Source organism: Gymnoscopelus braueri (assembly GCF_963280865.1).
Source record: "Gymnoscopelus braueri genome assembly, chromosome: 18".
Lineage (NCBI taxonomy): Eukaryota > Metazoa > Chordata > Actinopteri > Myctophiformes > Myctophidae > Gymnoscopelus > Gymnoscopelus braueri.
This window is the reverse complement of record NC_137618.1, coordinates 42,133,491-42,158,640: the sequence shown is the minus strand read 5'-3', so window position 1 is coordinate 42,158,640 and position 25,150 is coordinate 42,133,491. Positions and strand designations below refer to the sequence as shown.

Genomic DNA, 25,150 nt, shown 5'->3' with positions numbered 1-25,150 from the left:
ATTTACGAGAAAAAAAAATATATATATATGGAGATAAGCAGCGGTGGAAAAAGTACTCTCATTTTTTACTTAAGTAAAAGTATCAATACTGCAGTGTAGAAATACTCTGTTACAAGTAAAAGTCAGGTAATCAAAATTTACCTGAGCAAAAGTACTAAAGTATTGGCATCAAAATATACGTTAAGTACCAAAAGTAAAAGTAGTCATTGTGCAGAATGTCCCATTTCATGTCCCAAGTTCATGTCCCAAGTTCAAAATGTGTAAAAATCTTTTGAAAATATAGCAGATCTACATTCTCACAATGCGTCACATCGCAACACATTGTGAGCTTGTAGATCGGCTATTTTCAAATGGCCAAAAATATACATAGGGCTGAAGTGGTTAATGTAGGTTTTGTGATAATAATCTAAATCTGCAAAGTAACTAGCTGTCAAATAATTGTAATGGAGTAAAAGCGCAATATTTGCCTCTGAGATGTAGTGGAGTAGTGAAGTAAATGTATTGAAAATTGGAAAACTCCAGTAAAATAAAAAATCCTTAATGTACAGTACTTGAGTAAATGTAGTTACTTTACACCCCTGGAGATAAGAGGTTTCTGCCTGACAGCAACGATACAGTAGTGGATGGATGGTAGACCCACAGCGGGTGGTGGTCCCATCCATATCAAAGGAGCAGCAGTCAGCAACACGTGACTTATCTATATTTCATCACTGAATCCACACAGCGGTTACGGGAGGAGCGGGCTTCCAACTTGGATATCGTCGAACGTCGGGCAGAAATATAGTATCTCCGTATTTCAACTATTTAAAATGTTATTTTTTCTCATCACTTAATGCCCTTGTATTTGGTCGTACAATAGTTTCATGCAAAAGTAGTGAAAATAGCAGATGAACTATACTTCTGAGCACGTAGATCGGCTATTTTCACGATATTTTTGAAACGTTTAAAATAATTGTAATAATTAAAGGAACGGTTTCTTGTCTAATTCTCCGTAACATACTCACTATGGGATATCAGCGCCCCCTGGCGTTGATGCAGAGCTACATACCATAAACTCCCGGGCCATTCATTGGCTGAGAAGGGTATGTCACGTGTCCGGTAGACCGGAAGAGGTATAAAACCTCTTGCGTGACGTGGCTCATCCTCTTTCGCTTCTCTGCATGGCAGATGCAACAGCTCAAGACATACCTTAATAATAACAAACGTAACTTTGATCAGGACAGAAACCAGCTTTAGCCCACTCGGTGGTACTTGTACTAACCAACGGGTTTTCCTCCTATTAAAAAAAAAAAGTTTTATTATTTCCGCTCCCGCGGCTATCTTCTCTTTCTTTCTTTTACTGCTAAAGCAAGTTTTCCTCCTTTGAGTTTTCCGCGCTCTTAGCCTTGCGGCTGAAAGCTAACAGCTCGAGCAGCGGAGCAGTGGAGTCCCCTACCGCGGGCTTCTCTGCTCCAATGCTCTCTGTATATAAGCTCGAGATGGAGGTTCCACGTCCCTGCGTGTTGCTGCTCTGCCGCTTGACGATCTCCGGGGATGGCCCTCATGGTTTCTGCATCTCGTGCCTCGGTCTCTACGGGGCCGAGGCATTTCCAAGATGCACCGGGACGCTGCGAGGACTGCGCTGTTCTCCACGCTGCACCTCGATAGCCGCTTAGCCAGGGCAGCGCCCTGGCTGCGGGAGGCAGCGACGTCTCGTCCCCGGTCGTCGCGGATCCAGCAACACGGCCCAGGGAACGTGGGTGGTGGGGCCCACCACGTGCGCTCACAGTCCACAATGGGCCCTCCGGCAGTCCCGGCTGCGAGCGGCGTTAGCCCCCGCTCGCAGCACCTCCAGGCTGCTACACAAGCCGTGCTACGCAGCACTGCAGCAGCCGCTAGCACGGAACCACCCAGGTGCAACTACCTAGCGGCACTTCCTCCCCCTCTTCCCAGCCGTCTACTCCGCTGCCACAGCAAGCGTACCGGGCCAGCGGTGCGTCGCCAGGAGACAACGAAGGGGCTCCGGCGACGGCAGCATAGGCGAGGGGAGAACGAGGCAGAAGCTCGTGAGTGAGTTAGCCCAGACTAGCTACGTTAGCTGCTTCGCTAGGTTAACGTCGCCTTAGTCAGGCAGTGTTTTGTTGGCTTAACACCCATGCAACAGGTTATTAACAGCGTTGTCCTAGCCTAGCTTGCCTCGCTAGGATAACACCAGCTTGTTAGCCTTCTCACTCTGTGTATCGAGCAAACCTCGGGGGCTTCTGAAGACCTTACTCGATGGACAAGATGGACGGCTCCTCGACTGCCAGAAGGCCATGTTTAATGAGAACGAATGTGTGTTTAAAAGTACACATTTTTTTCTGCCAAAGAAATAAATGTGTTACATGTTACAAACGATCTCGTTCTTTCACGTGGCTTGAGTGCAGCGGAGCAGTGGAGTCCCCTACCGCGGGCTTCTCTGCTCCAATGCTCTCTGTATATAAGCCCATAATGTCTGTGATGCCCGAACTCCGGTATCCCAGACATTGATGGGCTAATATCTGTGCATGTAATGTAAATGTATCAACGTTCTCAATTACATAAGCCCACACTGTCTAGAACACCCGAGTCCCGGTGTTCTAGACATTGTTGGATAACATCTGAAAGAGCAGCGGAGCAATGGAGTCCCCTGCAAGCGGGCTTCTCTGCTCCAATGCTCTCTGTGTATAAGTCCACAATGTCTGTGATGCCCGAACTCCGGTATCCCAGACATTGATGGGATGATATCCGTGCATGTAATGTATCAACGTTCTCAATTACATAAGCCCACACTGTCTAGAACACCCGAGTTCCGATGTTCTAGACATTGTTGGATAACATCTGTGAATGTTTTTGGATCATATGAAGGTAATATAAAAACCCACATCACCCCTGTCCGCCAGAGGGCGCAAATGCGCCAGTGGAATGGGGTCACGCCGGTTTTTGCCTTCCGTCCCACAGGAAGTGCTCACGCACCACTGTGAACCGGAAGTACTTCGGTCAGACATGACCCCTTGGCCGTACCGCCTCATGATTTGCAGGCCACGTTCGCCTTTAACGAGCGACAAAGCATCCCCTACGGGGAGGAAGGTTTTGTCGCCTCACAGGCTTCCGTCCCACAGGAAGTGCCCACGCACCACTGTGAACCGGAAGTACTTCGGTCAGACATGACCCCTTGGCCGTACCGCCTCATGTTTTGCAGGCCACGTTCGCCTTTAACGAGCGACAAAGCATCCCCTACGGGGAGGAAGGTTTTGTCGCCTCACAGGCTTCCGTCCCACAGGAAGTGCCCACGCACCACTGTGAACCGGAAGTACTTCGGTCAGACATGACCCCTTGGCCGTACCGCCTCACGTTCGCCGCTGGAGGGCGACAAAGCACCTCCTAGGGAGGACGACTTTGTCGACAAGATGGCGGCGGCCAGAGTAAGTTAGGAAGAGAGTAATGACAGTAGCGTCGATCCCATTGTGAGAATGGAATGCGGAAGTGCTCTGTCTACGTCAATGAGATAGTTCCAATGTTGGAACTATAGCCCATAGAGGCCCGCTTTGCGGCGAGATCGAAGCGTGACGTTACTCTCTCTTCTACACTCTGGCGACGGCCAAGGTAGGATTAATCATTGATATATATATAGTTTTCACTGTATATATCTTTGGGCTTAATTCTGACGCCGGGGTTTTTCCCCGTGGCCAGTCTCGTGACTCCTCCGAGTCCTCCGTTGGCCCGAGGGTTAGCACCGCCGGCGGCAGTGGCAGCGTCACTGGTCCCCGTGGCAACGGTCCCCATGGCAACGCTCCCACTCTCCGAGCGGCCGGTGACGTCATCGTCCAAGCCACTCGCTCGGTGTGTGAAGCAATGGAGGTTTGCAAGCCGAATGCTTAGGTATTGCTCACAATACTAAAGGGTTTCAGGCTGCATTTCTCCGCAAAACCCCCCGTGACAGAAAAAGTATTGTTTTCCCGTGCAAGGGGCCCAGCAGCCAATACTCTGAGGGAGGAAGTTTCCTTCCTCTTGAGCATGGGCGCTATTAAAGAATTACTTCCGATACTTCTGTTTACTATCCCAGTACATCAGCGTTACACTGTGTGTGTACAGGGTTTTTCAGTACAGCAGTGACACACTGTGATTGTACTGATCAACTCCCCTGATCCGCAACAACACATTGTGGTTGTACTGGTGTGTTTTCCACGTGCTCTTATGCATATAATCTCCTATGTCGGACACGGTGTTGTTCCTCTCATGCAGAGGATAAGGCAACCATGTCTCTGAGAGAGGGGGTTCACTCTCTCTCCATAGTGAGTATGTTACGAAGAATTTGTCAAGAAACGCGAGGTTACGTTGTAACCCCGGTTTCCTTAGAATTCAGAGTAACATAGTCAGAGAACTATCTATGAATCGGAACCAACTGGTTTTCTATTCATAATATTTTCTGGTGGAAAAGAAGGGGGGGGGGGGTACGACCCATTCTGAATCTGAAGGGTCTCAATAAATACTTGGGTCAAAGAGCGGACCTCTGTCTCCGCCATTTTGGAGGGACAGATGCCCCCTTTGCCGTACCGCCTCACGGACTACAGGCCTCGTTCGCACTAACGAGCGACAAAGCACTCCCTAAGGGGAGGACGACTTGGTCGACGCTCCGTCCGGAGCCTTTGGGCTCAGACGAGAGGGCGACGGCCAAGGTAGGCTTACTTCGGACGGCCCCGTTTGTCAGAGTGACAGCGCCGTTGGTTTCCATGGAAACAGACAGGCTGCGCTGGCGGACAAACCGGATGCTGACGTCAGGCAAGGTCCCCGTGACCGGTCACGTGACCCCGCCGGGTCCTAACGGACCGTTAGTACCTCTACTGCCTCGAGCGGTCACCTCAGGGTTAGCACCGCTGGCGGCAGTGGCAGCGTCGCTGGTCCCCATGGCAACGCACACAGGGTTAGCGCTGCTAGCACCAGTAGTAGCGTCTTTGGTCCCCATGGCGACGCACACACAAGAAACCGGTTCCCTTGGAAACGGATCTCAACGTTTCTTGGCTCATGGTGATTTAGCCTTGACTAGCTTGTTAGCTGCTAGGTTTGCAGAACCTCCAGTCAGGCTACTGTTGCTTCGATTGGCGGCTAACTGGCCTCACTAACAACAACACATTGCAGTGTTGTTTTTTGGTGCAGCGCATAGCCAGCCCCGCTAAAGCAACACCACGGTGGCCACCTTCCACCGCTACCCTTCCACGGTCTCTAACGGCCCCGCATGTGCGGGTCCGCTGGATCACGTGGCGACATCACCGGTCCAGTTGGAAACGTGTGCGTTGTCCGCACTGGGTGACATCAGAGCCCCTCCTGACTCGCTTGCTGAGGCAGCTTGTTGGAGAGTTTGCAGTCCGGAACTGTTTTACTATCCCGGTACTTCAGTGGTACACTGTGTGTGTAGGGTTTTTTTCAGTACAGCAGTGACACACTGTGGTTGTACTGGTCAGCTCCCCTGATCAACAACAACACACTGTGGTTGTACTGGTGTATGACCCTCTCTGCGGACGGTGCGGTAAGGAGATGGGTGGACCAGCATTGTTTTCAATGCTTATTTCCACGTTCCTTTCTATCCACCACAGTCAGGAGGTGGCGCGGCACACAGACGTGGCCGTTTCCCCACTTGACGTCGAGGGGTTTTTCACCGTCACCGTCCGTCGAGCGTCTTGGTCCCGTCTCAGCAGACCACCTTCATAGGGGATCTCGCTGGGCTAGACCAGGCTCACGGCGCGTCTGTCCCGGGCGGGATAGACAGCGTTTCGGCCTAGGGTCTTCTCGCGTGAGGCGACAAGTCACATACAGGCTATGCGTGCAGGCAACGGGTCTCATGACTTCGGCCTTACACCTGTTTCGTTTGGACAAGCCCCACGTGTGACCTTTTTTCCCCGGAGGTGGATGTGGGCTCTTGGAGCCCCGTCCACCTGAGGTTGTCATGTCCTGATCGGAACCGACAACACCACGACCGTGTGCTATGCCAAAAAGCAGGGAGGCCTGGCCTCTCCAGTGTTGGACAGGCTAGCTGGCGATCTGACGCTGTGGTGCGACGCGCGCCTTACGTCAACCAGAGCCTCACAGGTACCGGGCCTCCTGAACAGTGGAGCGACTCTGTTGTCCAAGGGCATTTTTTGGTACGCAGATTGGCCTCTCCTCCGGAGATAACAGGCCAGATCTGGGCCAGGTTGGCCGACTGAACTGCTTTATGCATTCCCGTCACTGGAGTTGGTCCTCTCAACTTGTCAGACTCCACGGACTGTCAGTGCCACTGGTGGCACTGGCGTGGGGCGCATGGAGGTTAGGAATAATCCTCTCCTCTACAACGAGCCCTGGGCCCTCCCCCCGATCAGAGATCTGCTACGGCAGGCAGGGGTCGGAATTTTCCACAAGCAACCTCAGGACCTAGACCGGTGGGCTTGGCCCGTGAGGGGGAGACCTTGACTTCTTATGGCCTGCCCCCTGAGGTGGTAGCTACCATCCAGGGGGCGAGGGCCCTTTCCACGAGGTCTGCGTACGACGACAGGTGGAACCTGTTCGTGTCATGGTGTCTGGGTCAGTCACCGCCGGTTGAGGCCTTCCGGGCCTCGGTACGCAGCATCCTCATGTTCTTGCAGGACAAATTGAACCAAGGTCTGGTTTTCTCGACGGTTAAGGTGTACCAGGCGGCCATTTCCGCTTGTCACGTGGGTTTCGATGACATGACGGTTGGCCGACATCCGCTGGTGCGTAGTTTTATGAACGGTGCCAGGCGGGCCAGGCCGGTCTCTAGGCCTCTGTTCCCGGCCTGGGACCTGGTGGTGGTGCTGGGGGCGCTTTGCCTCCCACCGTTCGAGCCTTTTCACTCTATGGATCTGGAGATCGTTAGTCTCGAAACGGTTCTTGTGGTTGTTTTCACTACAGCTACACGGGTCAGCGACATACATGCGCTCTCAGTAAGTTCGGAGTGCATGAGGTTCTTGGGAGACGACAGCAGGGTTTGGTTAAGCCCGACATGGCGTTTGTTCCCAAGAACCGAATGGTGACCCAGACACCGGTTGAGCTGATAGTTTTTCATCCGCCTCCTTTCGCTTCGGCAGAGGATAGGCGGCTGCACTGTCTCTGCCCAGTGAGGGCGTTGAAGCTCTACGGCCGGTCGTCGTCGCAACTTTTTGTCTCCTTCGGCCCAGATGGTCGGAGGAAGGCAGTGACTAAGGCGACGCTTTCTAGATGGAGTGTGGATGCCATTAGGCTGGCCTACGTCAGTAGTGGCGCTCCAGTTCCAGAAGGACTGAAGGCTCACTCTACTAGAGGCGTGGCTACTTCCTGGGCCCTCTCCAGGGAAATGTCGGTCCAGGAGGTGTGCGCGGCCGCAAACTGGTCGTCTCCATCGACTTTTGCGGCTTTCTACAGCCTGGATGTGGCAGCGGCGTCAGTGGCGCACGCTGTACTGGACATAGCGGCTGTCTCTAGTTAGGGTAGGGGAGGTTAGGCAGGTCTTTTGTGTAACCCGCCTTTTTTTCCCTTCTCTACCTTCCTTCTCTTGAGTCCCCTCGGAACCACCGTTGGTAGGTTTCCAGGGGAGGGGCCCTGTTTCCTTGTTTTCACTTATGGGTCAGACTTGTGTCTGTTCATTAGATGAATAGGCAGACTTGGTCTGTCAGGGTCCTTTTCTTTCAATTATATACCGCACCCCGGCCCGGAGGGCTGGGGCGCCCGTGAGGCCGAAGGTCACGTCCAGGGGGACGGGGCCTTATGGCTAGGGGGCGTGCGGACCTGAGATTCGGTATGGCTATAAGCCCCAGGGGGGTTTATGTATCCCATAGTGAGTATGTTACGGAGAATTAGACAAGAAACTCAGGGTTACGGATGTAACCCCGGTTTCTTTAGAATTCGGAGTAACATACTCACCTAACACCCCTGTTTGTGTGCATCTGCATGCAGGAAGCGTGTTAAAGAGGATGAGCCACGTCACGCAAGAGGTTTTATACCTCTTCCGGTCTACCGGACACGTGACATACCCTTCTCAGCCAATGAATGGCCCGGGAGTTTATGGTATGTAGCTCTGCATCAACGCCAGGGGGCGCTGATATCCCATAGTGAGTATGTTACTCCGAATTCTAAAGAAACCGGGGTTACATCCGTAACCCTGAGTTTTGTGACATAAGAGGTTTTCATCCCGACAGCGACGATGTGCTTGAACTCCACTCCCGGTAAGCCTTAAGGCTTTGAAAAGCTTTTCATCAAAGTCACTGCGTAGAGCACTTCAACAGGCCCTCTGCTACAGCATGACCTTGGCATGTGCTCAACGGAGCATGATTTAAGAACATGTCTCAGTGAAAAGACAATTTCCCTCGCTTCGTGTCAACTTCCGCTTGTGACAAATTAAAAATAATGGTAGTATACGCAGTATGGATTTTTTTAAATATGTACTTTACAATACATTACTGAACTCCTCACTCAAGTGGCCACTGACAACTCTGGTTGGGATCCGGCAGTGGTGGAAAAAGTACTCAAATGTACTCAAAATTGTACTTAAGTACTAGCCTGATTATCAGCCTGAAGCTGCGTGGAGCTTCAGGCTGAAATTGGCTGCAGTGTCGGCGATTACAACGGGAAGGGGATTCGAATTTCCCTAAACCAATGACAAGAGCTCCACGGATCCGCCTACATCTGACGTCATCGCACAGCTTGTTTTAGCAGATATTCGCTGATTGGCTTGTCGTTAGACCTACCCCCACCTCCGACTCTCATAGTCCATATTCACACAGCGGCCATTTTGGAATTTAACATTGCGTTGCTGTGGCAACTGGGGTGGCAACTGGGGTGGCATTTCATTGTCTTAATGGCAATATGGCCGCCGTGTGAATATTGTCTATTGGACGGTACTTTTTGTATCGAAGATATCCTAGGCTCACATTTCAACACCAGACCAAGAGGCAATCCACTCAGAGAGTGGGCGGGGTCTATGGTTTGGAACCAGGCTACTTAAGTACAGTACTTGAGTAAATGTTACTTTACACCACTGGGATCCGGAAACTGGAGTAACCGAAGGAGCCGGATCCAACATTGAGGAACCGGATTCGGTTCCATCACATTTTGGAACCGTTTCTGGAGCCAGTTTTATCACACTGTCAGAGCTGGTACAGTATGTGGACTTCATGTCTGCTATACAATTACAATACCGGTGGTAGAACTCTGAGAGTGTACAAATGGAACAAAATGGACCTGTGTGGTCCATTTGGTTCCATTTATTTGATATTTGACATTTTTTGGTTTTTGTCACATTCCTTAGCCAATAATTTGATGACCCCTACCGGTCCCCTGGTCATCAAATTATTGGCTTAGGAATGCGACAAAAACAAATAAATATCCATGAATTCAAGTCTCCATGATGTGACTAACCGATAGGAAAACAAATATTGTTTGGGTGAACTATCCCTTTAAGGAACTGGAATCGATAAAATCCTAAAGGATCCCTCCCAACCCTTCCAGTGACAACTGAGTTGTGTCCAGTGCTGCTAATGTGCCGGCGATATCAGACAAGCCTAGTCCAGCCAAACTCAGCACCCACCCAGCAGGGAACTGAAACCTCTAACATTGTTCGACCTGCACTGTTCACACAGGTTCCAGAAGATAATTCACCCCTACAGAGGGTGTTAGGTTGTTATTTCACTGTTCCTGCATGTCATGGACAAACGTTCTCGCTTGTAGGCTACTGTATAACGCGAGTTCAGCTGCGGCTGTGAAAGCGGAAATTGGCTCTATGCACAGCAGCCAGGTGTTACCAATGATACTAATGAAGGCTCTGTTCCATTCTGGTCAAACAGAGTCAGGGTGCTGATATTGTGCATGTTGGCTCACTCTGCTACACCAGTGGGTCTCAAAGGGTGGTCCAGGTATCGAATCCAGAACCTTGTGGTCCAAAGGCCAGTGCTCTATCAACTGAGCTGCCCAGACAATTAACCAATTAAGTCAACCACCCAAAATGTCAAACAACATGAAATGCTTGATTAAGGCAAGGACACCGATAGCCTGGGTCCCGGGCGAAGCCCCACAGGTTGAGAATCGCTGTCCTGCTCCCATATCCACGATCAACACAAAGAAGAAGGGGAACCAGCTAAATCCTTACCTTGGCGATCTGGACACACCAGTTGAGAAGCAGCTGAGAGCCGATGTTGTCCTTGTGCTCGTGGACGTAGTCGAGCAGGCAGCCGTGGGGCATGAGCTGCGTGACCAGCTGGATGGTGGGGCTCAGGCACACGCCCAGCAGACGCACCAGGTGAGGGTGTTCCATGCTGGCCATGATCAGGGCCTCCTGGATGAGACAAGAGCACACTCATGGGCTCTTTGCCACTATACAAGAACTAAGTGAAACTGTGCCGTGAAACATATTAAAAGTGTTTTTAATTTTTTTTCTTTTCGTTTTTCCTAACTGATTTGGCTCTGTGGTGGGAAATAAATAATGCAGTGTGGCAAGGTTGATGCTACCAGCCACCTCAATGGCTTAGTTCCTCCGACACAGGGACACAGGTTCATGGTTCAAAACACATTTAGCCTATTGTACAATATAGTTGACCCAGTTCAGAGCCCAATATATATGGACTCAGGCCAGGTGTGAGTGTCTAAATCAGCCATCACCCACACACAACACGAAGCAATACTTGACTTGAGTTTTTCTGTCAACACATCTTGTAATGTGCTTCTGTCTGCAGACCCCACTGGTCAAGAAAGTCACATTGTCAATAGCTAAAGCAAAGACTTTAAAATGTTCTAAATCAGTAGTTTTAAAACGGTTTTTTTTTTTGTGCCAAGGACCCCCCCAAATGATACGTATTTGGCCGCACACCCCACCATCTGAAATCTTTTTTGTGCCGCAGGGACCCCCTAAGAGTTTTCTGAAAAATGTATGTTGCTATGTAGCTAAAATCGAAAATGACACGGATGCGTTCCCGGTTTTAAAGGGTTAAACCTGTACTAAAAAGAGGGCTTATTGAATGCTCCAACCCAATTCTTATTAACGTATCAAAGTTTAGATCCCTGTCGTATCTTTGTCGAACTTTGACAGTTTAGTCTAGACATCTGAACAAGAACAAATGTGACCAAATTTGACTGGGAGACAGTCATCTAGCATTTTTTCATTTTAATTTTTTCATGTCATATTAACACATTGAATGCCAATCGCGTAGATCTACGCGAACCTATTTAAAGCCGCAGCGTGCCAACCGCCGATTCGCGTTGATTTTTTCCCAGGTGCACATTCGGAATTTTTTGATCCATTTCCGGTTCCGGTTCGACAACCGGAAACGGAATTATTCGGGTTCCGTTTTTTTCGATCGTATCCGCTTCCTGTCTGGGATCCTGTCTAAAACTCGATTTTCTCGGTTGTTGTTTTTCTCCTCGCTGATCACTGTTTAGCGTATCTTCGCTGTATCTTCAAGATGGCGGCTCGGATTTGGAAAAGGTTTTCGCTGGGGGTTTCACACGGATCCCCTGTGTGTTTAGAACCAAATGAACGCGCACTTTTAACTTATTTAGCGAGGTCTGTGGCGACATGAAAAAAACTAAAAAACAACAATAAAACGCTGGCACTGTTGAGTACATTATGATATTAACCTCTGGCATGGAATGTGTTAATGTCTCTAGATAACCATAAAGAAAAAAAAACTACGAGCCGAGATGAAAATTTGTTCTGACTTTCTTCTAGCTAGCTCATCAAGGAAAAAAACAAACTTATTCCAAAATTGACAAGACGGTGGATTATTCTGAAGAACAAAGAGTATCATCCAGAGAGAAAAAATAAAATCAATCACACACTGGCTGCTGACGTTGGACCCAAAATATTACCTCTCTCTCCCCTGCTGCCTGCAGAGCAGCTTGAGGTTTTCACCTCCCAGTGACATCAAGGATCAAAGCAGTGGTGGTAAAAAATGTACTTAAATAAAATTACAAAAACTATAATGTAGGAATTCTCAATGTTACAAGTAAAAGTCTGAGGGAAAAAAAATAATTTGAGTAAAAGTGCAAAGGTATTGGCATCAAAAAAGTACCAAAACTAAAACAGTACCCTTATGCAGAATATCCCATTTCACAGGTTTCAAATGAATAAAACATCATTACAAATCTTTTGAAATTAGCAGATCTACAAGCGAATAATTGCAGCGGAATAAAAAGTACAATTTGACTCTGAGATGTAGTGGAGTAAAAGTAAAAGTCTAAAACAATTGGAATTGTACTTAAGTACTTAGTTACTTTCCACCACTGGATAAAAGCCTTATTTCAAACACTGGAGAACATTTCCGTTCACAAAATGTAGATAGAAACTGTCAAAAAGATCACAAAGAATCCTTATTCCATTGAAAGGGAGAATTTCCCCGTTAAGACAGCAGCAGCTCAGGCCCTGGTCGGTTGATAAATCTTTTTTGTCAGCCAGAAAAGCAATGGAACTTCTGTTATCAGAAGCTCAATTTACTGCTACATTAGCATTCATCGTAGTGACTTAAACAATATTACTGAACACAGAGGAGAGCTGACACGGCTGTCAGTCATAAAACCCATGGGATGTTGATCTGTGGTGTTATTATAGTTAACTAAAACTAATGAAATAACAAGAATTGAGAAGATAACTAAAACAAATATTTCAGTTAAAGCGGAACTATGTGACTTTTTTTTAAATGTATAAAATGTAATGTTGTCCAATCTGTATGGTAGAGCATGTTAATACAATATAACTTATACAATTGGGTGGTTGTATTTTGTTTCCCTGCTCTTCTATTGAGGCATTTATATTGTGTCAAAGGTCATGTCTCACCTAGACACAGGATCTGACACCAGTTTTGACCTGATGGTCAACATTCAATTTATCCCCAGAGCAAGCAGACAGACTCTATTAGCTTAATGGTAAAGATGTCAGCACTTGCGCAGGAAACTGGGTTCAAATCCGGGGTAGAGGAGGAAAGTAACAAAGTGCAGCTTTAACTGAACAAAAAAAATTAATAACTTAACTGTATTGCGTGCTTATGAAAATAACTCAAAACTAATGCGTAGACTGGTTATTTTTGCAATTTTTCTGACCCTGTTGAATCACCTCCACCGCAGTGTTCTGTGTGCTGCTCTTCATCCCGGCCTGAAGTATAGTCACTGTCGAGGCAGACATCTCTTATCTCCATGTTCTAACTTTTTGTGTTTTTCGTTAATTAATTAAAAGATGAAGATCCTATTTCTGAATTTGAATGAGTAACAGTTTTGGACATATGAGGTTTCCATACCGACAGAGCCGATATTTATGTGCTATATCTAGCGCGTGGAAACCATGTATTTCACTTTTTTCATCACTTGAACTTGACCCCTTTTTTTCCAAATGAAACCAATCAATTCAAAGATAGGGATGTTTTTTTTCCCTCAGAAGCGTTATATACGTTTTTATGAATTTGTGCCATATGCATCTAACTGTGGATATTTCAAATAAGAACATTATAAAATAACCCTCTGACCCCAACAACCCGTACGGGGGCCATGATCACTGTTGCTGTTATGGGAATGTATTGCATGTATTATTAATTGTGTTTTTTACTGTCTGTATTCTGTAAGCCACAGAGTGCCAAAGGCAAATCTACATTTTGTGTTCAATTTAACCCACTCAATCCGGGAACGCATCTCTGTCATTTTAGATTTATTTTGCTTTTAAAAAAATAGCATATATACAAGCTCAGTTTTATTACATTGCTCTCTCACTGTTCACATATGGGATCAGCGCCCCCTCTGGCGATGATATTACAGAAGCTTCACATTAACTCCCTCGGGCCAATTTCTATTGGCCCGGTGGGCCGTCAGTCGCTTTCCGGAAATCCCTACCCCCCGAGGGTACAAAGGACTCGGATAGCGGAAGTTACGTTCTCTTTCGCTTCTTCTGCCTCGATGAACACAGAGCTACTACAAATCACATTCTACAAACAGTACGAGCCTGCGGGGAATTCGACGATCTCGACAGCGACGAGTCGGTTTCTCAGTCCACCGAGAGTCCCCGGAGCTCGTTACTCTCCCTTTTCCCCTTCCAGCTACTGGACGAGTGGGACACCCAAGACTACTGCATTATTTGTTTGGGTTTCGCGGACGTCGCGGCCTACGAGCAGCCCCCGAGGTGCACTGACTGTGCTAGCCTCCACCCCTCGGAGCTCCAGAACCGCCTGAACAAAGCCCAGAGGTTCTACCTCCCCCCGTACCATGTACGAAGAATCGGAGGAGCTCGACGTGGCTTCCCGCTACTACTCCCGCAGACAGCCCGCCGCTTTTACAGCCGGAGAGGAGGTTTTCTCTCGCCGGGCTCGTCCGTCTGCAGCAGCCGGCTCCACCCGGGCCTTGGACCCATCGGATCAGCTTCGCTCTCTCCACGGAGGGGACGGACGCAGACCTGCATTAAAGTCACTCGGTCCTCGCTCCCGCTCTCCCGCGAGGGGAGACCAAACAGCGGAACACAGCGGCGGCCATCACCAAGCTGGCTCCCACTACTCTTCCACAGCGAGGAGTGGTTTCTCAGGCGGAGACGACGGTGAGGACGAGACCCTCACTTCCTACCAGGTACAACAGTACGATGACGGTGATTACCAGGTCGTCGACGAGATTGAGGGGGACGGAGAAGTCGTCATCCTGGAGACCACGGACCACGACCTTCCTCTCCCGGCCATCGGCCCACCGCTACCTGCGACCCCCCTCGCCGATGTTGTACCTGCGGCAAGGGAGGAGAGGGCTACAGCCCAGCCTGAAGGCGCACCTCCCCCACCTGAAAGGAGCGAGGCTACTTTGCTGGAAGTTTACAAGCTAGCCACCGTTAGGTGCGGCCTCAGATGGCCCGCTGACGAAGCCGAGGAAGCCCCCTCCAGCGCTTCCGAGTGGCAGGGACTAGGCTCCGTGGAGGAGAAGGTCCCTAAAAAGTGTAAACTTCCCCTGGCAAAGGGCTTCGCCGCCGGCCTCACGGCGTCTTGGAGCTCTCCCCTAGCTCCTGACTCCGATCCAAAAAAGCTGCGTTTCAATATTGACTGCGCTGGCGCAGGCGAACTCGGCCTCTCCGCCTTCCCGCCCATGGACCGTAGTTTGGCCAACTTTATGTTACACAGCAATCCGCGTGGCCAGAAAGACCCCTTCTCTACAGCCAAAGAAATACCGTGCCTCAGCAGCGAAAAGGACGTTGCTGGATCCGCTGCCACCAGGGCGGTCTACAAAGCAACAACTTCGGGCGCCAGAGCCCTCAACGCTGCTGCTCTGCTGCAGGGGTCCCTGATGGCTCTCATGACGGAGGTAGGAGACGCCGCCACACCACAACAACTGGCCGAAATGCGGTGCCTCCAACGGGAGATAATGCTCCTTAAATAAGAATACTACCGAATGGAACGGTAGAGTCCTGGGAATGTGCGTCATCCACGAGAGAGGACGCTGGCTGGATCACGTCTCTTTCAAAGGCCCGGACGATAAAAAGTACCTCCAAAACCTCAAGGTAACCGCTGGCAACCTCTTCCAAGGCGCCATGGGATATCTACAAGAAAGCCACGCGACACGCAAAGCCCAGGACGAGGCGGCCCTGTCCTGTTTACAGGCTCCTTCTGGACGATCTCCCTCTAAGCCCCAGACCCGTCCCTCGCGGCAGCCAGTAGGATAAGGATAGGATAATTCCTTTTAACAGGACGTTCATGAAAGTCCTTGCGGGCTTGTTTCCAATGAGGGCCTGTGAGCAAATTAGGGGTTAAGAGTCTTGCTCAGGGACAAATTTCATTTCATCGACACATATGTAATGCTGGGGTGGCCTGGAATCGTACCTGGGGCAACCAGGGCCTCTGGCTCCCTAGGCGGGCTCACTAACCACTCAGCTATGGCCGCCCCTGTGAGAGGCAGACAACAGGTCCGACAGGTTAGTGCGGCTTGCCAGAACCAGTCCCACTCCGCCCCACCCACTGCTGGCAGAGGCGAACAGCGCGACCGTCGGGACGATGACCGCGCTCGCCCCCCCAACAGGCCCCAGAGAGGCGCCAACAAGGGTCGCTACTCCAAGCAGGGTAAATGACATTGTCTCGCCCTGCCTAGTGAGCAGGGACAGTTTCTCCCCCGGTTCCCTCTCCCCCCAGACGGGGGATTTTCGCCTGGATTTTATGGCCCCTGGCCCCCATCCACGCTCACCGAGGAAGAGGAGGAGATCTTCGACGGCGCTAGTGGAGACGGCGTTCGATCGCTCCCGAAGCTCCGCAAAGAAGCACAGACACCCACACCCACATTTTGCAGAACACGATTTTGTGAATGTGCATGTTTCTGTGTCACCTGTTGTATTTGTTGTTCCAAATGTTGTTGTTATAAAAACAGATTCTGTATTAAACAGCCCAAATATGCAAAAGCACAACCAATGTACAAATGAGCCACCGCTCACCAGGGACCCGTCCCTGGTGAGCGGTCGACGCAACAAAGGCAAGATGGCGGGCCTAAACCGTCATCTCCTACACGGGTCACGCCAAAATTTTCCTTGGTCCACAAATCGCCCCAAGTTAAGACTAGGCCCCAGTGTAGTTCTGTTGCCAGAGGCGGCCATTTTGGGGAAACACGTGTTGGCACACACAATGGCCGTGAGCAAACACGTGACGCCTTCCAAGATGGCGACGCACATGAGCCCTCATGTAGCACCAAGCACGCTAACCAGGCTAACAAGCACAGCCAAGATGAAGGCTCTCAAAATGGCCGCGCATACGCACTCAGAGGTAACAACAAAAAGTGTTGCCGGGCCAACGAGCACAACAAAGATGGCGGCGCCCGTACGCCCGACACAAATAACAACCCCTCCAAATCCCCTGTCGCTCCGCTTCGAGCGATGGAAAGAATGCGACGCCAACCCTTGGGTGCTTCGTACAATAGCACGGGGGTACAGGCTACAGTTTTCCATGAAACCATTCATGTCCAACAAAGTATTGTTGTCACAAGCGAGTGGCCAAGCGGCGGTAACGTTGCGAGAGGAGATTGCATCACTCTTGCTGAAGAACGCCGTACGGGAAGTACTACCGGGAGAAAGCCGTCTGGGTTTCTACTCAAGATACTTCCTCGTCAAGAAGAAAGGAGGGGGGCTACGTCCCATCATGGATCTAAGAGCTCTCAACAGGTATTTGAAAACTTTTCAGTTCAAAATGTTGACGGAAGCGGCGTTGCTACGCACGGTCCGCCAGGGCGACTGGTGGAGCTCAATAGATCTCAAGGACGCTTATTTTCACATCCCTATCTACCCTCCGCACAGAAAATTTCTGCGCTTCATGTTCGAGGGTCGTGTGTACGAGTACCTGGTCCTCCCTTTCGGGATGTCTCTGAGTCCCAGGGTGTTTGTGAAATGCACTCAGGCAGCGTTAGCTCCCCTGAGGCGGAGGGGTGTCCGCATCGCAACCTACATAGACGACTGGTTGTTGAGCGCGGAGTCGCGCCAGGAAGCGTGTCACCACACCAACTTGGTGGTGTCGCACCTGACCTCCCTGGGGTTCACGCTGAACCTAGCAAAGTGCGTGCTCACTCCGTCCCATCGGGCTACTTTCATAGGTATCGAGCTAGACGCGATTTCTCTCAGGGCTCGCCTGTCTCAGGAGAGGATAGCTTCCTTCCTGAGGTGTCTAGACAATTTTCAACTGGGCCACAATGTCCAGTACAGGGTCTGCATGAGGGCTGCGGGACTTATGGCCTCGGCCATCTCCCTAGTACGCCTAGGCAGGCTACACATGAGACCTTTTCAGAGATGGATGGGCTCCCTCAGGATCCCGGCCACTTAGGGCTCTCGCCGTGTGACGGTGTCCGCGGAATGCATGCGGTCCCTCCAACAATGGAAGGTAGCTTCTTTTCTGTCGGAGGGCGTCCCGGTGGGGAGGGTCATCTCGAGAAAGACGATCACCACCGATGCCAGCCTGACCGGTTGGGGCGCAACATGCGAGGGCCGGACGGCCAGGGGTCTGTGGGACCGCAATACGAGGACCGCCCACATCAACTATTTGGAGTTGATGGCGGTTTTTCTGGCAGTGAAACACTTCAAGCCCCACATCCGGGGTTGTCACGTTCTGATCAGGACGGACAATACCACGACCATGGCCTACATCAACAAGCAGGGAGGTTTGAAATCTCCTACTTTAGACGGTCTGGCGCGGAGGCTGATACTGTGGTGCGACACGCACCTGAAATCAATCAGCGCCTCTCATGTACCTGGACTTCTGAACAGAGGAGCCGATCTTCTGTCCAGGGGCAAGCTTCGCTATTCGGACTGGTCACTGCACCCCGCGGTGGCGGACCAAATCTGGATCAGATTTGGACGGCCTCAGGTAGACCTTTTTGCATCGAAGGAGAACGCGAAGTGCTCACTGTTCTTCTCGATGAGCGGTCAGGCCCCGCTGGGCCTGGACGCCCTGGCGCACGAATGGCCAGGGGGGCTGCTGTATGCGTTCCCTCCACTGGAGCTGATCCATCCCACTCTGGAACGGGTCAGGCTCCAGGGCCTGACGGTGTTGCTGGTGGCTCCGGCAGGGGGCACGTGGAGGTCGGAAATAGCTCCCCTGCTATACGAGCGGCCTTGGCCCCTCCCGCTGCGAGAGGACCTGCTGCAGCAGGCGGGGGGCGAGATTCATCATCACAGGCCTGCAGACCTAGACCTGTGGGTCTGGCCCGTGAGAGGGAAAATCTGACTGCGACAGGACTGCCACCTAGGGTGGTGGCCACTATTCAGGCCGCTAGGGCACTCTCCACTAGAACCGCTTATGGGGCAAAGTGGCAAAGTGTGTTCGAGGAGTGGTGTCTGGGACGGTCCCCGGTTGTGGTTCCGTTCCAGGCCTCGGTCTTTGACGTTTTGATTTTCTTACAGGATAGATTGGATCTCGGAAATGCTTTCTCCACGATCAAAGAGTACTTGGCGGCCATCTCAGCCAGCCATGCTGATGGGAAAACTGTGGGGAAACAGCCCCTGGTGTGCCAGTTCATGAGGGGCGCGTTGCGTGAACATCCTGTCTCACGGTCCTTGTTTCCCACATGGGACTTGGTCCTGGTGCTCGACTCACTCTCTCGTCCTCCTTTTGAACCGCTGGAGACGGTGGAACCAAAGTTCCTCACGTTCAAGACGGTACTCCTGGTTGCGCTGACAACAGCGAAACGGGTGAGCGATATGCATGCTCTTTCGGTGGTTCCGGAGTGCATGAGGTTCGCTGGTGATGGCAGTAGGGTTATTATCAAACCTAACCCGACTTTCGTTCCTTTCTGTGGTTATGCCAACTGAGCTGGTGGCTTTTCATCCGCCTCCTTTTGCCTCAGAAGAGGACAGGAGGCTACACTGTCTTTGTCCAGTAAGAGCCCTGCGGCTGTATGTCCAGAGGACTGCGGCCCTGAACCGTCCCAGCCAGCTTTTCGTCTCCCTGTGCCCTGGGCCGGGACTGGCGGTGACTAAGTCCACGCTTTCCCGTTGGATTGTGGAGGCTATTCGCCTGGCGTATGTTAGTAAGGGAGCCCCAGTGCCTGAAGGCCTGAGGGCGCACTCTACTAGAAGTGTATCGACGTCCTGGGCCCTCCTCAAAGGGGTGTCTATTCAGGACATCTGCACAGCGGCGAGTTGGTCGTCTCCATCGACTTTCGCTGTTTTCTACAGCCTGGACGTGGCGTCGTCTTCTATGGCGCACGCAGTCCTGGGCGTGGCTTCCACCTGAGGGTGGTTAGGTGCTTAGAACGGACGTAGGATCTGTTCATGCCCCCTTGCCTTAGTGTTTGATAGGCCAACCTTTGGGCCTTAGATTAATAAGGCGGACTTCGGTCTGTCAGGGCCCTCCACTAACTAGACAGGCTGTGCCTGTTTTTTAGTTTATGAGGCAGACTACGGTCTGTCAGGGCCCCACTAAAATGTCTTGATCTCTGCCTCAGACCCGGTGGGTCTGTTGGCGCCTGGGTGCCGTGGGCCCCGCCCCCTGGTACAGGTTGTGGGTATCTTGATTTGCGGTTACATTCAGGGGGTTTATGTCTCCCATATGTGAACAGTGAGAGAGCAATGTAATAAAACTATAGGTTACTTACGTGGGGGCCGAGTATTAGGCTGGCATGGCCAGACTATATCATCTCTGTCGGGTGGGAAACCATAACTTTTCAGGATTCAAATTCAAAAACGTCAAAAGTAGCAGATCTACAAGCTCGAGCTTGCGGATCTGCTACTTTTGAATCTTTTCTGTGACGCTGTAGGATCATGATCATTTGATCAAGTGGGCCATTAATCTACGCACCGCGAGCTTGTAGATGTGCTATTTTTGAAAATATTTGAAATATATCAAAACTCTTGGACAATTTTGAATCATTTTGCCTTTTTTTTTTTACACATAATCTTCTCTTCTGGGGGGTCCCTGGCACAAAACATTTTCAGATGGGGGGAGGGGGGGTCCGCAGCCAAATACATATCAATTTGGGGGTCCTTGACATGAAAAAGTTTGAGAACCACCGGCCTGAGGTTCTGAAATGCTACCATGTCAACCTCCCCACCCGGGCATATACTGTAAAGTTAAGGGCCAAAAATAATGCGGCCACATCACAGCAACACAAGCTCGCATTTCTCCTTCCGTGCCACCTCAGATATTTTGGGCGCATGTCGTCCCAGCGTCTGGATGTGTCTGTGGCTTTATGTCTATCCTATACCTGTGCGTGCGTGCGTGCGTGCGTGCGTGCGTGCGTGCGTGCGTGCGTGCGTGCGTGCGTGCGTGCGTGCGTGCGTGCGTGCGTGCGTGCGTGCGTGCGTGCGTGCGTGCGTGCGTGCGTGCGTGCGTGCGTGCGTGCGTGCGTGCGTGCGTGCGTGCCTGCAACAAGTGACACGACTGCAGTGAAACTGCTCCGGAACTAAATTAAATAGATATTAGTCTACAGTACCATTTCTGTAAACCAGTGGTTCGCAAACTTTTTCATGTCAAGGACCCCCAAAATGGTATGTACTGTGTTTGGCCGCAGACCCCATCTCAAAATATTTTCTTCCAGGGACCCCCAGAAGCAAAGGTTTGAGTTAATGTTCCCTTTAAAATACATACTGTCTGTATATATAAGTTTTCACGATTTTTCAAAAATAGCAGATCTACAAGCTCATAGTGCGGAGTGCCGTGCTATGAGCTTGTATATCTGCTATCCCTGGTACCCCTCCAAGGACCCCTGGGGGTCCCCAGACCCCACTTTGAGAACCAATGCTGTAAACAATGTAATGCTCCACAAGTTGCTGCACACTGCTCTGTTACAACATCTCTGCTCCCACTTTCAAAGGGAATAAGTGTGTACCCCATGCATATAGTATAGCCTCATACACACACGCACGCACACACACACACACGGACATCAGAAACGGGCCACTTGACAGTCCTTAATGGTTATTCATCCCCATGCTAATCCTCACGCCAGGTAGGGAACGGTGGCATTTGGCCGCCTTGGCCAAACATTCCCCGGTGCTCCATGTCTCCCTGGGAGCCCATGTGACGGGCACGTGCCGCTGCGTTTTGATTGCTGTTTAAATAGTAGTATAGGACGAAAGCTCTCTACATCCTCCCGGTGGGGGCTCCTCACTGGCAGGTGATGAGCCAGTAGGATACAACAGCAGTAACAACACGCAGCAATGTGTGTGGGGAGGAGTCAATTGGCATTAAGACTAACATTGGGGATAAAAAGGGGAGCCTTGGGGTTCTAACAGACCCCCACTTTGAGAACCATGGGTTTTATATTGCTTATAAATGTCGTCAAGTCCTCCCTCCCTCTGTCTCTCGTTGCTACTCCCTTGATCTCCGGCGGCATTTTTGCGTCAAACGCTAAACCGGAACGAGATCGCAAAAGAAACAAAAGCAACATGCGTGTAGACATAGAAGACGTACATCAAAGAGGCTCTCGGTTAAGAATAGAAACGCTAACGTACCCAAAACCTCTCGTCCCTCCACCCTCCCTCGCCCCCGTCGGAAACTCAACGCTCAAAACACCAAGTGCAATTGGGTCGCTAGTGTTGAGCGAGTGAGTGAACACGAGTTTGTGTTGTAGGAGGGGTAGAGGGGAAGCTTATTTCATCTCCGTTGCATCATCACAGCACGATAATTAGATTTTTTTTTTTTACTTTCATTTTTCCTTTTGAAATAAGCGGAATGCTGAATGTTTTATAAATGGGGGGGGGGGGGCTCATTCGCGTTGGGAGCCCGTGGAAATGAGTGTGTGTGTGTGTGTGTGTGTGTGTATGTGTGTGTGTGTGTGTGTGTATGCCTTCGGGGCCTCGATCGATCCACGTTCTCTGAATCTTTGGATCCGACGTCGCTATTTTATGCGTCTCCAGTCTCCACTTGGCTGGCGTGAATGAAAAAAACATTCTCTGTGGGTCTGTGTGAGAAACCGTGTCTGTGTTTCATAAAGGTCTCCCGAGAACTTCATCATCTCATGATTAAAGAGAAATTACAGAGGAATAAGTGTGTCTAACACCAGAGTTGCCAACCGTCCCTTGAAATACAAGAATCGTCCGTTATTTGGAAATTAACCCATTAAAACTGGGAACGCATCTGTGCAACCAACAATATTTCATACTTTGGGCTATTCAAAAGTAGCAGATGTACAAGCTCATAGCGCGGAACCGAGTGCCGCGCTATGAGCTTGTAGATCTGCTTTTTTTCTTTTTAAACGTGAAAAATATTCCAAATCTTTGAATATACATATTTTTAAAGCAATTTTTTTTAACTCAAATCTTTACTTCTGGGGGTCCCTGGAACAACACATTTTAAGATGGGCGTCCGCGGCCAAATACATATCTAAAAATGTTCGTAGCTCGTAGCGCTATGAGCTTGTAGATCTGCTATTTTTGAATACCCAAAGAAATCTTGAAATAACACAGATGCGTTCCCGGTCTTAATGGATTAAAAGACGTGTCCCTTATTGAGCCAATAAGGGACAAACTTTTGTTCCGTTGCGAGGTGTTGTGAGCCTGTATAGATGTGGGCTTCCAGTGGGCTGTCAATACTCACATCCATAAACTCCACGTTAGCTTTGGGTCCCGTGGCCTCGTTCAGGATTTTAATGGCAACCGGAATCTTCACCGTCTCCCCCTCTGGGACCCAAATACCCTGAGGGAAAGCGCGCACACGCACACACACACACACACACACACACACACACACACACACACACACACACACACACACACACACACACACACACACACACAGGTTTGTATTAATATACGTGTGAGGACAGCAACATTTTAAGACAGTGATTTTATGTATGATTATGTAGATTGGCTATAAGATCAGCGCGCAACCAAGTGTAAATCAGGCATTACTCCATTTCTAATCCCTAAACCTAACTTCCAAATGTCTAATCTTAAACCTAACCGCACCCTGAATCTTTGTTTAATTGTAAATGTATCTCTAAACATGTTTTTTTCACCATTTCTCTTGTAAGGACCAGGAAAATGGTCCTCGCAATGTCTACTACGACATTTGGTCCTCAGAAGTATAGTCACACGCGCACACACACACACACACTAACACACACGCACACACACACACACACACACACACACACACACACACACATTCCCCCAGCTAAATGTGAGTTGTACATGAATGCTTTTTCCTGTAGTGAATGAGGCCTGTTTGCATTGTAATGAAATGAGTTGCAGAAACTAGCACAACGCTTGCAACATCACCGTCACATCATGGCTACAGCAGTGGTTCTCAAACTTTGTTTTGGCTCAGGGCTCTCCTGTAAATAACTTTTTCATCCACGGCACCAACACTGTCTCAATCCCCAAAAGGCATATTGTGACTTTGTGACCAAACGTCAACATGTTCTCAGTGTTTTTGACGATCCGACCAAAAAACTGTTAAAACGCCGTAGGCGCGCCGTCTCCAGCTTTGTGAAGTCTGCTTTGAGCCGACTCACCGTCGTCAGAGTTATGTCACGATAGGCACAGAATCGCACAGAAAACTATTCTGGGGGGGGGGGGACATTGACCAAAAATAGACGATCTACAAGCTCACAATGCATCACAATGCTTGTAGGTCGGCTATTTAAAAAAAAAAACTTTTCGTTTTAACAACACAAATCTTATATGGGGACAAACTATTTTCAGATTGGGTAGAACCACTGCATGTGTGCGCCAGCAGAATGGCATGGAAACCGCATATGTCCACAACTTTAACTGTCCGTTACTTTTCAGGATTTAAATAAAAAAGTAGCAGATCGCTTCGCGCAGCGTTTCGAGTTTGCAGATCTGCTACTTTTGCGTGACGCTGTAGTGTGATCAAGTAAGGCGAAAAAAAGCAAAAAGTTAAAATATGGAGATAAAGAGGTTTCTGCTCGACAGCAACGATGGCCATTTGTGAATGTGAATGCTCCTTGTGTTTATTCTAGCTCCAGGTTTTCACACGCTCTCTCTCTCTCTTTCTCTCTCTCTCTCCCATGCAGCCTCAGACTGATGACCTCATCGGGGTGTTATCTCACTCCCACCCTGAGGAGAAGCTGGAAGAAGTCTATTATGTTTTCTTTGCTGTCGAGCAGAAAGAAACCTGCCTCCGTATTTTAACTTTTTATGTTTTTTCGTAAATTAAATAGTCAAGTAAGCAGAAAGCCTTTCCTTGACACTGAGCGAACTGAGACGTGCATGCATGTCTACAAACTACTTCAGCAAGTAGTACATTTTGTTTGTGTGTGTGTGTGTGTGTGTGTGTGTGTGTGTGTGTGTGTGTGTGTGTGTGTGTGTGTGTGTGTGTGTGTGTGTGTGTGTGTGTGTGTGTGTGTGTGTGTGTGTGTATGTGCACCAGTAACAGCAGTGCTACCTTATAAACGGTCCCAAAGGCCCCGGAGCCCAGGATCTTCACTCTCTTCAGTTCCGTCTCTTTGAGGATGCGCAGCTGGGCCTGGTTAGGGGCCGTGCCGCTGGGGGTGAGGGGCTCTACCAGCTGGAAGACACGCACGCACGCACACACGCACGCACACACACACACACACACACACACACACACACACACACACACACACACAGAGTCAGGAACACAGTGCTTCTCAAACATTTTTGTCATGTCAAGGACCCCCCAAACTGATATGTCTTTGGCCGTGGACCCCCATCAAAAAATATTTAAAATCTTAAGAGATGATTTGTGTAACGATTTGTGAAAAATATTGCTAGATTTTTCTAAAT

At 49.8% G+C, this 25,150-nt stretch overlaps 1 protein-coding gene across 2 annotated transcripts in view; it reads right to left on the bottom strand.

Moving 5' to 3' along the window:
- Positions 1 to 25,150, bottom strand: part of erbb4b (erb-b2 receptor tyrosine kinase 4b) — a 549,356-nt gene that overhangs the window by 72,182 nt on the left and 452,024 nt on the right. The window contains exons 18-20 of one of the 2 annotated variants that reach the window (XM_080456958.1): positions 24,789 to 24,911; positions 22,974 to 23,072; positions 10,112 to 10,297 (exon numbers count right to left, since the gene is read on the bottom strand). In XM_080456958.1, the coding sequence (XP_080313084.1) occupies positions 10,112 to 10,297; positions 22,974 to 23,072; positions 24,789 to 24,911 (408 nt within the window). The remainder of the gene's footprint in view (positions 1 to 10,111; positions 10,298 to 22,973; positions 23,073 to 24,788; positions 24,912 to 25,150) is intronic. The other variant, XM_080456959.1, reaches the window with a different exon arrangement.